The sequence below is a fragment of the Vipera berus genome (genome assembly GCF_964194415.1).
Source record: "Vipera berus genome assembly, chromosome: 4".
NCBI lineage: Eukaryota > Metazoa > Chordata > Lepidosauria > Squamata > Viperidae > Vipera > Vipera berus.
In genome coordinates, this window is record NC_138206.1 from 68179892 (window position 1) to 68197321 (window position 17430).

At 41.4% G+C, this 17430-nt stretch overlaps 1 protein-coding gene across 4 annotated transcripts in view; it reads right to left on the reverse strand.

Annotated features, from left to right (window-relative positions):
* Positions 1-17430, reverse strand: part of CNKSR2 (connector enhancer of kinase suppressor of Ras 2) — a gene marked incomplete at both ends in the record, with an annotated part of 208891 nt that overhangs the window by 60595 nt on the left and 130866 nt on the right. For all 4 annotated transcript variants that reach the window (XM_081326802.1, XM_081326801.1, XM_081326800.1 and 1 more), the window contains 5 exons: positions 754-821; positions 12077-12148; positions 13106-13179; positions 15463-15635; positions 16364-16412. In XM_081326802.1, coding sequence (XP_081182928.1) covers positions 754-821; positions 12077-12148; positions 13106-13179; positions 15463-15635; positions 16364-16412 — 436 coding nt within the window. The remainder of the gene's footprint in view (positions 1-753; positions 822-12076; positions 12149-13105; positions 13180-15462; positions 15636-16363; positions 16413-17430) is intronic.

The window sequence follows — 17430 nt, forward strand, 5'->3', positions numbered from 1 at the left end:
GCTCTTTGGCTTTGAAACGGAGATGAGCACCGGCCCCTAGAGTCGGAAACGACTAGCACACATGTGCGGGGGAACCTTTACCTTTACCTTTTTTTACTGTTAGCTGTAAAGAAGAGTGATGTGTTTTGAAAACTTCACCAGGTTTTTAAAATACAAGAGGAATAAATAAAAAGTAACTCATTATCTAGAGAGGTTCACAATAAAAAATGGATGGTTATGTATCTTTCTAGTCACATAATACAGAAAATGGCTTACTATCCAGAATGCTTTTGGATACTATTTGTTTAAATTTGTGTCTTCATTAGAGATAAGAATGAAGCTAAATAAAAATATTTATTTACTTCAGTGCACAGACTGTTTGTTCTCCAGGATTTTAGTTCCAGTTGTTGTTTTTCTCGATACCTTTCCAAGTCAACATTCTTGCTGCCTTGGAAGTTATCTGGCCATAATGGGTTTTTCTAGCGTAAGAAGTATTTGTTTCTGCCTTGCCAGCTTAATTTCCCACACTACTGCCTTCCAGATTTTCTCCTTGCCTTCTACTTCCAAGTCTGGAGGTGTCAGGTACTTCTCTCCCTGATACTTTCTGGATATGAGTGGCCAGAAGGCAATACTCTTCCTCAGCCTTCTTTCTTCAGAAGGAATATTCTTACTTAAGAAATACCGCAATGCATTTTCTAGAATGCATAGGGGGGAAAAACAATAGTTCATTTTCACTAGGGGTAAACTGAAGTAGTTAAGCAAGTAACTTTTTACCTTGTTCTTGTTTGATCCTTTCCCTTTCTGCATATCCAGCAGCAAGCATATTAATTCTGTTCAACCACCTGAAATAACATGTTTATTGAATTACCGACATGACTGACACATTTATAAAAACTATAACACATCTGGATAAGATCAAGACAGCAAAGCTTCTTGCTAATTTTTTATTTAGTCTTCAATAAGTTAAACTTTAAAAATGTTTTAAGATATTGAAAGCTCCTCTAAATTTATTTTTTACAGATGCTAAATTATCTTAACTATTATTCATCATACCATGAAGTTTAAATATAAAGTGGTTTTATATGTTCCTTTTGCTAAAGTTCATGAATCAAATACTAAAACAAAACAGATACAATTGAGGACATTAAACAGGGAAAGGTAAGGAATCCCCTTCTATGTTAAAAAGATTTAACTGAACTGAAGCAATACTGATAGTACTGAGAGATAACAAGTCTATTACGCCAGCCTGCACATTTTTTTGTATTATCATTATCCAGAAACTATAATTAAATCAGGTTCTGATTTAATACTACTGTCAACATGACAGTTACGTGTAGTAAAATTGGACCTCTTTTTATATAGATGTGTCAGGATGATCAATTTACTTTTATTATTAGATTTCTATTCTGCTTTGAGAGACAGAGACAGGAAGACAGGGAGGGAGGGAGCAAGGGAGGGGGAGGGGAGAGCGAGAGCTGTAGATAGTGAAGATTTTGTTATTAGCTGTGAAGTTGTGTCTGACCCATCACGACCCTATGGACATTCCTCCAGGCCTTCCTGTCCTCTACCATCTTCTGGAGTCCATTTAAGCTCACGCCTACCGCTTCAGTGACCCCATCCAGCCACCTCATTCTCTGTCGTCCCCTTCTTCTCTTGCCCTCAATCTTTCCCAGCATTAGGCTCTTCTCCAGTGAGTCCTTCCTTCTCATTAGGTGGCCAAAGTATTTGAGTTTTAGCTTCAGGATCTGGCCTTCTAAAGAGCTGTCAGGGTTGATCTCCTCTAGGACTGACCGGTTTGATCGCCTTGCAGTCCAAGGGACTCGCAGGAGTCTTCTCCAGCATCAAGATAGTGAAGATACTTAATGCTTATGTTTCCTATGTTCCTCACAACAGCCATCCTGTGAAGTGGGAATTCCCCCCACCCCAAGGTATACAACAATATGTCCAAATGACATCTAACTACAAAAGTAAAATACCAAGCTTGCATGCTACGAAACAAAAATGGCAGACTCCATCATAATCTTTTCCAGAGTATATCAGGACCTTAGGTGAAGTAGCCGAAGGACCACTCGGGACGACAGGCTACTTAACTAAAGGTTTATTTAGAGCAAGGCAAAAACAGAATAACTCGCCCGGCTTTTATAGCCGGCAGCTGTCAGTGAGGGCCAATCAGGAACGTTCATTTTGGCGCCGCGTCTATCCGGACCAATCCGCGTCGTCTGCTCTTGACAGTTCAGGCTTCCGCATGGTCCGGTATTTTGACAGCCGCGAGCTGTCAGTGGTTGCGCCTGCGCCGTGCGGGGAACTTTGACAGCTGTCAAAGTTCCCGCGTGTTCTCCTGTCAGATTGTTTCCCCTCATTGAATAGCTGGAATAACTTGTTAACTTATATACATTCCTGCTGTTTACAGATATAATACACCCCTTACCCCTCCCCTGGAGCGTTCCCTCCCCCTTGGTTGTTGGAACCTGCCCACTGGTAGTCCTTTAGGTAGGCGGGGGCTCTTCGGTTCCTGTTGGAACGACGTGGAAGTGGGGGGATGTCTGGTTCTGGTAGTACGTTTCTTTGCTCCTCTTCCTCTTGGTTTGGTATTGGTAGTATTTCTGGGGGGGGTTGCAGCTCGTGTTCTTCTGGTAGGGGTTCTGGGTTATGTGGTGGTTGTCTGGGTCTGAGTTGGTCGATATGGCGGCGTAGATTGCCGTGAGTTTGTGTGGATATTAGGTAGGAAATGGGTCCTGTTTGTTTTAGTATTGTCCCTTGGACCCATTTGTTTTTATCCGTGTATGACCGTGCCCATATCATTTGCCCTGGTTTGAGTGTGCGGTTTGGGTGGGGGTGCTCATTTTCTTCCGGGTATGTGTCAGGATGTAATCTGTCGAGCCACGTTATCAGCCTCCTCCCCCATCTTAGTTCCGCCGGGGATTTGCCCGTTGTTGTGCATGGAGTTGCGTGTTGTGACATGAGGAACTGGCTGAGTCGCTGCTGCCAGTTCCCCTTGACGAATTTTTTCAAAGCTTCTTTTGTGGAACGCACCATAATTTCAGCCATCCCGTTCGTCGATGGGTGGAACGGCGCAGACGTGACCAGCCTAATACAATTCTTCATAGCGAACATCTGAAATTCACGAGAGGTGAATTGAGGTCCGTTGTCTGAAACTATGGTGTCTGGAAGGCCGTGTGTGGCGAATATTTTCCTTAGGGCTTGTATAGTGGCTCCTGACGTTGTTTTTCTAAGGGGAGTGACTTCTAACCATTTAGAAAAGCTGTCCACTACAATTAGGAAACTCTGTCCCTGGATAGGTCCTGCGAAATCTAAATGTATGCGTGACCATGGGTTTCTTGTAGTTTCCCATTTGTGAATTGGTGCTTGGGGTGGCTCGTTCCGTGTTGCTTGACAGGCGTAGCACCCTCCCACATATCTTTCTATCTCTTTATCTATGCCAGGCCACCAGACATAACTTCTGGCCATAGCTTTCATCTTGACAATGCCTGGATGTCCTTCGTGTAAAATGTGTAACGTTTGATTTATGTTCTTATCAGGTATTATGACTCGATTTCCCCATAGCAGGCATCCCCTATGAGTAGATATTTCATTTTTCCTGCTAAAATATGGCTGGAATTGGGAGTGTGGATTTTGTGCTGGCCACCCTGTTGTGGCCCATCTGAGAATTCTGCTAAGTATTTTGTCCTTAGCTGAATTGTTAGCTATAATCTTTGCAGACAGGGGACAGTCTGGAAGTTGAGAGATGGCTAGAATCAGTCCAGCTGGGGCTGGGTCTGAGTCCTTGCTTTGAATTGGCAGTCTGCTGAGGCAGTCTGCGTGTCCTAATTCCTTCCCCGGTTTATGTATTAACTGATAGGAATAGGCAGCTAAGAATGTGGACCACCGTAGGATTCTCGGTGAGAGAATCTGTGGTGTTGTTTTATTCCACGTGAATATTCCCAGTAGGGGTTTGTGATCTGTAAATATGGTAAAGGGTCTCCCATAGAGGTAGTCATGAAATTTTTTGACCCCTGCGACTATTGCTAGGGCTTCTCTGTCTATTTGTGCGTAATTCCTTTCTGCTTTTGACAGAGTGCGTGAATAAAAGGCTATGGGTCTTTGTGTGCCGTCCTTGTATAAATGACTTAACACTGCCCCGATTCCATAAGGAGAGGCATCGCAAGCGATGCATATTGGTGTGTCTTCTCTGAAAAGGGTGATCGTTGAACTGTTACAAATAATCTTTTTTAATGATTGGAAGCTATTTTCATGTATTTTGGTCCAGGACCAGGCAGTTCCCTTGTCCAGGAGCCTATGCAGAGGCTCTGCGATAGTGGCTTTATGGGGAAGGAAGGCATGATAAAAGTTTAATAATCCTAAAAAGGCTTGGAGTTCTTGTTTATTCCTTGGGCTTGGCGCTGTTTGAATAGCCCTTAGTTTTTCTGTGGTGGGGTGGATGCCTTGGTCGTCTATTTTGTACCCTAGGAATTCTGTGGATGTGACTCCAATGGAGCACTTTTCCCGTTTAAGTTTGAGACCGGCTTCTCTGAGCCGGCTCAGCACAGCTGACAGCCTGTCAGCTAAGTTTGCTTCATTTTCTCCGGCGATGAGAACATCGTCGAAATAGGGGCAGACCCCGGGTATTCCCTTCAGGGTTTTCTCCATGATACCCTGGAAGATACCCGGGGCTGCCGATATGCCGAATTGGAGCCTTTTTACTTTAAAGGCACCGCGGTGGGTGACAATTGTCTGGGCTTCAGCGGTGTCATTTGTGACAGGCAGTTGCAAATACGCCTGCGTAAGATCAAGTTTAGCAAAAATGGCGCCGGAGCGGATGGAAGCAAATACGTCCCTTACCGCTGGCACCGGGTAAGCGTGGGGGCTGAGAGCTAGGTTGAGGGTCGCCTTATAGTCCGCGCATAATCTTATTTCCCCGTTAGGTTTAATAGGGGTGACTATTGGGGTCTCCCAGCTTCCCCCCTCCGTAGGTTCGAGCACCCCGAGACCTACGAGGCGTTCAAGTTCATTTTCTATTTTTTCTTTAAGGGCAAAGGGTACTCTCCTAGCTCTTATCTTTATGGGTTGGATTGCTGGGTTTAATTGTAAAGAGATGGGGGGACCGGTGTATTTTCCTAACGTGCCATCGAAGACGTCTGCATACTTGTTGCAAACGGCTTCTAGGCTGGGTGATTGGACTGTATTTACCCCGGTTATGGCGATCCCTAAAGGGCCGAACCAGTTCAGCCCTATCAGGTTGGTGCGGTTCCCTGGCGTTACTAGAACTTCTAAGGGACCCTTGAACTTTTTGTACTCCACGGCAACCTTAGCCCTCCCTTCCAGAGGAATAGGGGTTTTTTGGAAATCTGCTAGGTGGACCTGGGTTTGCCTCAGAGGAATTTTTTCCTTGCTTTGTCGGCAGATCTCCTGATACGTTCCAAATGAAATTAAGGAGACTGCTGACCCTGAATCCACTTCCATGAGGCAGGGCACTCCCTGAATTTTTACCCTGATCCTCACCTTTGAGCTTAGGCTGTGTACCCTGTCAATTGTTTCTACTAGGGCCCCTGGCGTTTTTCCTCTGTTGGCCCGGGTAGCTGGCCTACCTGGGGAATTGGTCTCCAGATCATTGATGTTGTCGCGGCCCCTGCTGCGGCACACCGGTTTGATGTGGCCGGTCTTTCCGCAATTGTGGCACTTAGCGTTTCTGAACCGGCAGCTTCCTCGGGCATGATTGCCCCCACAGCTGGCGCAGGCGGCCCGCTGCTCGTAACGTGGCGGTGGCGGAGGGGGGTTCTTGGTTTTGCGGTGATCCGATGTGTCGCTTCTCCTCTGTTGTCTGCGTTCCATTTTTCGCTGGAGGGCTTCCCCGTCAGTGAAGTCCACTGACTCGTCGCTGTCGCTGAGCGTTGCGCTCTCTTGGTATACCGTCGCTGGGCTCTCAGGGGTCGTGGTGGTCGGTTTCTTCTTGTGGCTATACTCGTATGCCATGATTTCTCGGGTCAATTCGGCCAGGCTCATGTCGGGTTTGGATGTCAGCTTCTTCTGTAGCCTCTCGTCCCTCAACCCGATCACCACCTGGTCTCTGATGCGGTCTTCAAGGTCGGGGAAGCAGCAGTTCTGCGCGGCGTGTCTGACCCCAGCGATGAACTCGTTGGCGGGTTTGTCTGGTCGCTGTTTCTTCTGGGCGAATTGTACCCGCCAGTACAGTTCTGAGCGGGCCGGCATATAATACTTATTCAGCTGGTCTACCAGGTCCGCGTAGGAGACCTCTGTGATGGGCACCGGGCTAAACAGCCCCACGGCAGCGTCGTATACTGGGGGTCCGCTGATGTACAGTAGAGCGGCGGCCTTTGCTCTGTCGTCGGTGATTTTGCTGACGAGGAGAAATCCCTCGACTTGCCCCAGGTGTGATTGCCATCTCTCGGGATGGCGGGTATCGAATTCCCTCACACGCCCGAAGTTTGCCATGTCGTCCGGTCCTGGGTCGCTCCTTTGGAAGTTAAAACTTCCAGTGACAGCTCTTGCCGGGAACTCTCTTCCTCGGCCGTGACTTCAGCTCGGGAACTCTCTTCCTCGGCCGTGACTTCAGCTCAGGAGCGATCCCACCTTCGTCGCCAGTGAAGTAGCCGAAGGACCACTCGGGACGACAGGCTACTTAACTAAAGGTTTATTTAGAGCAAGGCAAAAACAGAATAACTCGCCCGGCTTTTATAGCCGGCAGCTGTCAGTGAGGGCCAATCAGGAACGTTCATTTTGGCGCCGCGTCTATCCGGACCAATCCGCGTCGTCTGCTCTTGACAGTTCAGGCTTCCGCATGGTCCGGTATTTTGACAGCCGCGAGCTGTCAGTGGTTGCGCCTGCGCCGTGCGGGGAACTTTGACAGCTGTCAAAGTTCCCGCGTGTTCTCCTGTCAGATTGTTTCCCCTCATTGAATAGCTGGAATAACTTGTTAACTTATATACATTCCTGCTGTTTACAGATATAATACATTAGGTAAGCCCAAGAATTTGCTCAGCTGTTCAGAAAAAAAATAAAAAATAGGGTAAGGTAATAAGGAGGGGGGGGGAATAAAGCAACTTGTGACAAGCAAATAGATCAGTGTGCTTCCTAGTAAATGTTTCATGACAAGTAAAGCTTCCAGCCCTTTGTGAAGCATCACATGAAAGCCACTGTGTAAGAGTGCATTATAGATAACGTCACAGATGCCTTGGAGAAAACACGTGGTAATGTTACAAAAACAGGCATTTTTAAGCCCAAGAAAAGAAAAAATGTGAGAAAGAAACTCACTAAGGTAAAACGAGAGTGGGTAGGGGAATAGGCAGGTGGGACATATCTTTCTGAAGGCAGTCAGGCTCTCAAGATTCTGTTACTATAACCTCCAGCAGTAAAATAGAATTCCAGTGAAACTTGTGGAGTCTTATTTGATCCACCTTGAAGAGCCGACATATTTATAGATTTCCAAATGTCTATTCATAGGCAAAACAAAACTGAACAAAGCAAACAAACAAACAAAAAACAATCTGAATTTTAGATTTCAGCCTTATGAACCTATTTCTTTAAATTTGGTAGGCTTCATATCCATAGTGAATCTACACTGTGCATTTATCTTCCTTCCTTCCTTCCTTCCTTCCTTCCTTCCTTCCTTCCTTCCTTCCTTCCTTCCTTCCATCCATCCATCCATCCTGTAATCTTGCTAGGAGTTTTGCTAGTGATTACATTCCAAGAAGAGTAAAAAGATATTTAAACAATACATGAAAAGGCAATGTAACCTCTTTTCCATAATCTAACATGACATTTCTAGCATATGATATGCATTATTTATATTATTGTTTCATAATAAATTAGTGGTACAGAGACCGACTAAGGACAATATTATCAGTAACAGTAATTTGTAATAATATTTTAACTATACAGAGTAAAATACACATTTCATTATTAAAGTTAATTTCATTTCACAAATCTCTTCATTTTGAAAGACATAATCTGGCTAAGACAGGAAAAATACCCTGTTGGAAGACAAAATGATCTGATTATATTAGAACATTCTGAACTATGCTACATGTTTTAGCAGGACCTAGTAGAATTTGGATATGCACAAGTTGTTCTTGTTTTAATGTCAGGGAGTGAGCTATATGCAATACATCACAAGTACAGAAGAAAACAGGGCAGTCACTGTGCAGGCTGCACAATCTAGTTTCAGAACTACAGCGTAGATGCCAAGCATGCTCGTCTGTCTTATTAGACTTGTTTTGATATATCAATAATGGTTCTCTGCAAAAAATCCTATATGAGCACTGTTATCAACATTACCCTAATTACATCAAATTATGGAGTATTCAATATTTTAGCATTTAAGGCAGGCACATCTGGCCCGTGGGCCGGATGCATCATGACAAAACCACGCCCTCCCCATTGCCGGCAATGGGGGAAAAGTCGTGATACGTCGTGCAACGTCATGTGACATCGCGAGTTTGACATACCTGATTTAAGGGGTCAAACATTTGAAAAATATGCACAATTGATAAAAATCGTAAGCATACTGAAAGATAAAGCATGGATAATAATTAGCACTAATTTAAAGGCTTTTTTTCCTAATATTAACTACAAAAACATTAGAAATCAGTCTATAAAATCTCTGAACCCAGATTGCCTCCAGCTGGAAAACTATACAAGCAATCCTTGACTTACAACAGTTCATTTAGTGACCATTCAAAGTTACAATGGCACTGAAAAAAGTGACTTTTGACCATTTTTCACAGTTACAACCTTCATAGTGTCCCCATAATCATGTGATCAAAATTCAGATGCTAGGCAACTGGTTCATGCTTATGACAGTTGCTGTGTCCCAAAGTCATTGCAACCTTTTGACAAGCAAAATCAGTGGGGAAGCAAGATTCACTTAACAACCATGTTACTACTGTGTTTGCCTGGTCTTATATTATTTTTGACTTCAAAAAAGACATTAGGTCTAATTTTCAGGGGATGTCTTATTTTTCCCCGACACCCTCGCCTCATGGTGGCGGCACCAATGGTCCCATCCAGCAGGAGTCTGCGTGGCTGCCGGCCCACTTCTGCAGCTGCTTGTGGCAGAAGGCCACGTAGCACGTTGCGCCAGTGCCGCCACAAGGCGAGGTGGGGGGATGGGGGAGCTGCCCCACATGCCCCATACCCACTTACCTCAGGGCCCCCACAGCCAGGTCTTCTATGCCCCATTACCTGTCTTGTCTCTTAAAAATCCAGGGCTGAGAGGCAGATGGGGCAAAGCTGGTTCACCAAATTTATTTTTTTTTAAAAAAGGCAGTGGTGATTCCCTTTCTTCCATGTGGGAACTCGCAGAGCCATGGCCCGGGTTTTGTCAGCTGCAGGCTGAGTGCAGCACTTCAGCCCTTTGTATACAAACCACACCCACAGGCAGCCTCCTGAAGTGGCCTCTGCTTCTTCCCACTTGCAGCCAGTAGCTGGCTGGGTTTTCTTCCATACTGGGCTCCTTCCAGCACCTCATCTTCTTCTGCTCAGTGCCAGCATCATCCCCAATGGCTACACGGGGCTGTCCACTGTCTTCTTGGCCTCCACTCCCCAGCACTGGTGCTGAGTGCCTGCTAATACAAACTTGAGTGTGGCGTGGCTCAATGCCCACATCCCCCTGGAGAAGTGCGGTGGGCAGCGGGTGCAGAGCCAGTGTAGCCGCTACCACTTCAAGGCCCTGCTCAACTTCTCTGCCGGGAACCTGAAGCCTGACCACGATGTCAATCTCAGGCAATGTCACTGAGGTAGGCAGATGCGTGTTGACTTTTGGGCCGGGGAGAGGGGAATAGGAAGGGGACCGGCAGTGTGATAACCTCCCTCCCAAGAGAGGCCTTAAGTCTTCCTTCCTTCCTTCCTTCCTTCCTTCCTTCCTTCCTTCCTTCCTTCCTTCCTTCCTTCCTTCCTTCCTCCTTCCTTCCTTCCTCCCTTCCCACACCAATCGCTGGCCTGCACTTTCTTGCTACCCTGCACAGAAGAGCTTTGCTCTTTTTCTCCAGGGCCTTTGAAATTCCGCCCCCCTTCACTTTTCTGCCTTAAAATCCAGAGCAGACACGTTTTCCTCCTGATCAGCTGAGGATATGGTAGCTATGGTTTTTGTAAAAAGCTGAGTGTACTGGCCGAGGAGGCTGGACTCACACATACCGGTACACTCAGCTTCTTACAAAAATCATAGCTCTTCTGTTTGCCATCCGAAGCAGGTGCTGAGGCCAACTCTGTGGGAAGCAATTCGCTCCTCCACGCAAAACCTCAAGGGCTTTGCAGAATCATCGGAGAAGGGGAGCCTGGTCTTTCTCGCCCAGCTCCAGCTGGTGTAGTTTTCCTGAAGCTTAGTATCCTTCCAAACGAAGAAGGAACGCAATGCTGGGAGAAGTGGCAGAAAACGGGGCTGCCATTTCCAGAACAGAGAAGGGAGATGCGTGCCGATGCAGGGTGGTGAGAAAGTGCAGATCAGTGATCGTTGCGGGAAGGAAGGAAGGAAGGAAGGAAGGAAGGAAGGAAGGAAGGAAGGAAGGAAGGAAGGAAGGAAGATTTAAGAACACCCAGGGAGGTGAAGGAAGCTACCATAAGCCGCCTTTCTCCCTTTCCCGGCTGGGGCGGAGGCAGCCCGCATGGGCTGCTTCTTCGTGCAAGGGAGTACGACCCTGGCAACCAAGGCTCCTCAGGGCCACTTGAGAAGGTTTGTTCCTGGGTGATGGTGGGTGAAACTGATCACCCTGCAGCAGTTTTCCTCCTCTGCCTCTCCCTCAGGTGGCTTACTCCCCCCCCCCTTTACTTTTAGTGTTCAGGGAAGCCCGTGCTTTTACATATCCTTAAGTTGCTGTTTGCGCTCTATCCTAAACCCTGGAGACCCACATTTGTCTGGTGTAAAAACTTCGGTCAGCCCCACAGCAAAAGTTACCCTCTCCCTGTTCTCCATTCTTCACAGTGGTGGTGACGGAAGGCTGATGGAGAGATACCAGGGTTGGCGGAGGAAGGTGGCAGGGGAGGTTTGTGCTGCCCGGTCATGGCGCAAGCCACAGGAGAGTTGGTGGAGGAGAGGAGGTGGCTGGGTAGGTGATCTGCAGGGCAAAGCAGGGGTGGTGGGGACCAAACAAAACCCCTCCAGCGGCAGATGCAGCTGTTGAGCAGCAGTGGCAGAGCCTTTCGCTGTCACTCTCCCCTGGCTCTAAAACATTGGAGGGGGACCGGGTAAGGTGATCAAGCCTCCCTGCCCATCCTCCATAGCATGGCAGTCTGGCTTGGGAGGGGAATAAAAGGAAGAGGCGGGGGAGCAGCTAGGTTATTGAATGGGTGGGGAGAGGTCATCAAGCAGGGAGTGGCCTGGCTGTGGGGGCCGAGGTGGAAGGTGTGGGGCACATGGGGCAACTCTTCCCACCCACCTGCCTCACCTCAACTTATGGCAGCGGCACCAATGCAGTCTGGGATGGAGTGGGCGGGGTCTTAACTAGAGCTTATATTAGGCACACGCATAAAAATCAGGCTAGGCCTTATTTTCGGGAAAACACGGTAACATATCAACTGCAGTATTCACTCAACAATTGTGGCAAGAATGGTCATAAAATGGGGCAAAACTCACTTAACAAATGTCTTGCTTAAAAACAAAAATTTTGGGCTCAATTGTGGTTGTAAGTCAAGCACTACCTGTATTTGTATCAGATCTTGGGAGGCAATGAGATAATATGGGACTTTAAATTGTGACATCACTATGGATTATTTTCTATCATCAGAGCTAGCTATGGATGCCTACTGAATTTTGCTACTTGTGAAAATATCAGGATTGTTATATCCAAAATCACTCATTAAACCCAGAAGACCTTTGTTCTTGCAGAGTTTAATACTCAGAACTTATCTTTAACAGACCTGTATGCATGTGTGTGATATACATGTTACACTGTGTACATGTATATAGATAAAAGCACACACAAACAGCATTTTTTGAATGAAATATAATTATCTTACATATTTTCATATATTTTCAGTTAGTCTTAATATGTAAAACTATATATTTTCTTGAATTATACACAACACAATCTATATAATTAAAATTTATAAAATAAAAATATTATTTTAATCTTTTAAAATGAATTACCTGTTCAAGTCATCTTGATGTTCAGCAGCAAAGTAAAAACTTTTGATTTTAGGATGACAGGCCTTGAATGCACTACACAAAAAATAAGAAAAAAATCATAACAAAATATTAAGTATGTTACTGCATTTCTTTCTGCATTTCATATTCATGTTCTTTTTGTAAAATAAATCTGCTTTCATAATTGACATCAATAATATTTTATGCCTATTTCTGTTTTTAACTGAAATATGGAAGTGTAATCACATAATGCTCTTAAAATATAATATTATACAAGTCTACTTAACAACACAGTGAATTCAATAGGTCTGATGCTGCAATCTAGATGCATCTCTAGATATGTGATTGGAGCTTCAACTTCTTAGTAGTTGAGTAGAAGAAAAAAGTTTTTGACAACCTATTAAATATGAAAACATTCACAGTAATGGAAATTCCATAGATCTGTTTTCTTTCAATATACAAAAATAATATCTTCAAATTTAGACAAGGATTTTTCAAACTGCTTCCCATGGAAATTAGGCTTTTATGAGAACTTGAGAGGGTTCTGTGACAGACTAAGGGGGAAAAAATCACTAAAAGGCATCTAGTTTTTTATAACGAGGTTTGCCTCTTGATCAGCGGTACTCAGGATTACTTTTTAACAGGTTCAACAGCCTGAAAATGTTTAAAAAGTTAGTCCTGAGTTAAATCATCAAGCCTAGTTCTAAGGTATTACAAATTTGTCAATATAAACAACTCATTTGTAAAATATCTTGGTAATGTAAAAGGTAGCTGGAGATCCATATTACCTTTTTAGCTATACTATTTATTTTCACCTTCTTCAAGCACTGTAAGAAGCAGCAATGATAAACCTTTATAGGTTGAGACAGTATTAAATAATAGACATTAAATAATAATGACTCAAGTGGATAAACATGCAAAATCCACATAAACATCAGCTTGTTGTGAACCAATCATAATAATAAAGGCTAAAATAGAGAAAGATATCTTTTTTTGTCCTACTGTTTCTAACTGTTAATTTAGAATACTTACTACTTCTTACGACATTCATTAGCTCTATCAATTTTAAATTCTGGTAGACTGATGAATCCTTCGGCTTTTTCATCCTATGAGAATGAATACATTAAAAAACAAAAGCAGGAAAACAAGCAAATGCAAGTATACTTATAACCTATTTGGCTCTCAAGGCCAAATAAACACTTTAGCTAGAAGCCCAAGAAGTTGTCTAACATGTACCCTAATTTACAGTCTAAATGTTGGAGATGTGGTAGTTTAGAAGCCACCTATTTTCATATGTGGTGGACTTGTAGAAATATAAAAGCTTTTTGGATTAAAATTTGGTGGAACATTCAAAAGATTTTTAAGAGAAAGATAAAGTTTTCTCCGCAATTGTTTTTATTGGGTATTGTTGTAGATTGTGATGTTAAAGAAACTAATTTGATGTTGAATATGATAACAGCAGCACGGTTACTGGTGGGACAATATTGGAAGAAGGATAGTTTGCCTAGTATAGAAGAATGGGTGTTTAAAGTTTCGAATCTTGCAGAAATGTCTAAGATTTCTGCTTACTTGAAAGATCATTCACAGGAAAGATATATCTCAGTTTGGAGGAGATGGATAGATTATATTCAGAACAAATATGGGGCTAAAAAGTTCCATTTAGCTTATGAGTAGATTTTAGTGGGATATTGTTATTGGTACTTTGTATGTAGTTATGTTAAAGGGTAGTTAAAGCACATTATGAATTTGGTTAATTGTATATTATGCATAATTTTTATTTAGAATATGATTATTATAACTATAATCTGTATTTAGCTCTGGGAAGTGGGGGGGAAGTGGGCGGGTTTGGGGTGGGGGGGATTTGGGGATATATTGTAAAATTTTGTTTTTGTAAAACTCTTTAATAAAAAAAACCTTGCTAAAAAGTGGATCATAGTGACAGTTAAGGTTTATTAACAAGAGAAATGTGTAACCTGTGTTACAAGAGTAAGCAATATGAAATAACAGTGTTGTTTTGGCTTAGTGATGTGAGAGAATTCAGATGATGGAATGATTAATAGTGGCGTAATATATGAAACAGGCCATAATGGCTTACCAAAAATCTTGATTAAATTAATTGTTGTGAATAGATGTTAGTTAAATCCTACTAACATAAGAATTCTGTTAGAATATTATGATAAATATTGTTAGAAGTATAATACAGATCTAGGCCTAAAGATATCAAATCTACTGTTAAAATATTACCTGATTATTTCAAAACAATAACTGAGTTCAGGAAACAAATTAATCCATGATGGTTTAATCATACTGCCTGTACCTGCACAGCATCTTATTTATACATGGCTTACTAACTGGATGGATGCATGGAACATACGATGTAAAATCCAGAATGGCCACCTAAAATTTGAAATTCACATCTATTTCTGCTATCACTTCTTCTTAGAATTAATTTACTTGTGTAACTATTAAATTTAGAACTACAATCAGACTTTTCTTTCTGAGATCCAGTTTCTAGATCTAGCAATTCTATACTTCTTTGCCCTTGTCTGGTTATCATATTTTTGACAAGAGTGCACAGTTCTCTGAACTGTAAGAAGTTATGTGCATATTTATTCTGAATATCCTTTTTCTCAGTTGTATATTCACAACCTATTAAGCTATCATGACCGTATTTTATAAGTCATTGTCAATTTTCTCTTTAATTACTCTGTCTTTTGACCAATCATTTTTCTTTTTCATGTTAAACTCAAGTATTTTAGACTCTTAATTTTACTTCGTTGTTTTTCCCCAGTCACTTCTATGCTTAATTCTAATCAATCTAACAATATTAAATTTTCCAAGAAGCCTAACTAAAAATACAGTTAAGTTCTTTGAAATAAAATACATATCAAAAATCAGATTTGTCCCCAAATTGATATTATTATGTAGGACAGTGAATTCTGCATATGACTAGTAGAAGCAGGCAACTTGTATTTACAGAACAATCTCATTCATTGTTGTGTAATTGACCTTACTACTCTGGCAGTCATTTTATGAGACCCCCTATAACCTGCTCTTAAAATCCCAGATGTGTTTTGCTACAAAAGTTTGTTACAATGTATAGGATTCATTAATGCAATGGGATATATGTATACAGAACAGTCAGAAAATCTTGTAAATGCATGTCTTTCAAATAATGACTACAGTATTTTCCAGTTCCCTCCTAAGATACATGCATGCTGCTTTTCTTTAAAGCAAGGACAAAGGTTTCATTTGCTTTAATTCATTATGATTCCTTGGTTCTAAAAATAATTAAAATAAAGAAAGTCTAGATAAGTATACATTGTGTCTTTGATGTTTATATATTTGTTAGTTTTGGTAAAAGACAAATAGTAATGTCTATTCCATACCTCCTCATTGATATACCAGTACAGGGAGGTTTCCTTTAGAACAAACCAGTATTTTTTCCATTTTTGTGAAAAGTAACTTTTAGCATCTTTCTTTTTCCACAGCCAGCCTTCACAATCTCCACGACCTAGATCTTTACAAGAAATACGTCGCTTACTCTTACTAGGTGCTAGACCTGGAAAAAAAATTGACTCAACATTTATATAAATGTATTTAAAATGGAAAATGAATTAATATGCATACATACAAAATCATGCTATTTACAAAGTATAAACCCTAAAGGGTACATGCACAAGAGTCTTAGCTACTAAGGAATTGATAAATGGACAAAGGGAAACTTCAACTAGTGAGTATCTGCTATGATAAAAGCAAAGAGTGTTAACATTTGTTAGTTGTAAGGACTATATACTTGAGTGGGGATGCTATTCAGACATTTTTGCTATGATCTTGCCACAATTCAATCATTTGGGGAAAGTTGACTATTTGAATCTAATGCAGAAAAATTATATTCTGATCTTAATAAAACTTCCAGTCTAACTTGAATCTTTTTTTCTGCCATGCATTACTGTTAAGGCTAAAGTCTGCAACACCACCTGCCCCGTAATAAACAGCTATGCCTGAGACACAATATATTTCTCTGATAGGAAGAATATTTAAGGATTTGGCTTGTTATAATTATGTAAAGCTCAAACATCTTTTAAATCACATGTGCTTGAAAAGCTATAGACCTAAAAGAAAATCAGTGAAAAGGCTGTTTTTATAGAAATAGACTGAAAATTAGATTTCCTGAATAAAATTCATGACTTCCCATATACTTATTTTTCCTTAAAAGGTTTTTTTACAACTTACAACATTATTTTATTTGCCACCAGATGTACAAGAACTATTTCACGTAATATTTACCTTTATTCTTCTTTTTAGACTTATGCTGAAGAGAGGATTGTTGAAATGTCTGGAGGGAAAAACATACGTGGGGTTTGGTTAATATATGCCAATTTAATCACAGTCATGTAAAATAATTATCAAACTTTTAGAGGGGAGAGAAAAAAAATCTACATCAACCACATTGATGTAGAGGTGGGAGAAAAACAGATGGGTTAGGGATATTGTATTCTAAGTTATCTTTGGACCTTATTTGGTTTTGTTTGTTTCTCCCTCTTCATCAATGAGGATTTTTAAAAAACCCCTATTTTATATTGTTCTATGCTGGTCTTTGACTTGTAAAGTTTACATTTCAAATTTCATGCAAATAGAAAAGGAAATGAAAAGTTTATGAACTAATTAAATTTAACTTCTAGAATTATTTATTCTGGATAAGTGTGATATAACTGTGGCTGAAAAGGTGATGGAATTATTATATAAAAATTTACTCATTGTTTCTTTTGAACAATAACATTTTTAAAAAAAATGTTTTAAGGAAGAAGTTGAAACAAGTCTGTCAAGTCTAATTTAAAGAAATTGTGATTTGGTCACACTATAATAGATCATTCAAAGAGGAAAAGAAATTAGAAAATTCGTGCCTGGCATTCCACATATATTAGCCAAGGAGCTGATTGCTATGAAACTGAAAAGAAATATAAATGAACTATAACTGAAAAGAAAATCAATGTCCTTAATCACAGACATTTAACTCTAATTCAGTTAAATCTGTACTTATTTTTAAGTAAGACTATACGACATCTGATTTCCCTGAAAAAATATTATGCTACCAAGCATATATTTAATATCATATTTCTCTGGAAAGTTAGATGCCATACAGTGCTACTTAGAAATAAGTAGATATTACATGATTCCTCAGTAGTTTCATGCTATGTATTAAATCAGCCTGGGGAAATTCCTATTCTTCATTCCTTTTATGCACTGCAAAGGTTTGATACAACTGCATCAAAATATTACAATTACATTCTATGACATCTCAGCTATTTAACTCTTCTTGCCTCTTCTGAAAAATTTCATCAGTTGGATTTAGA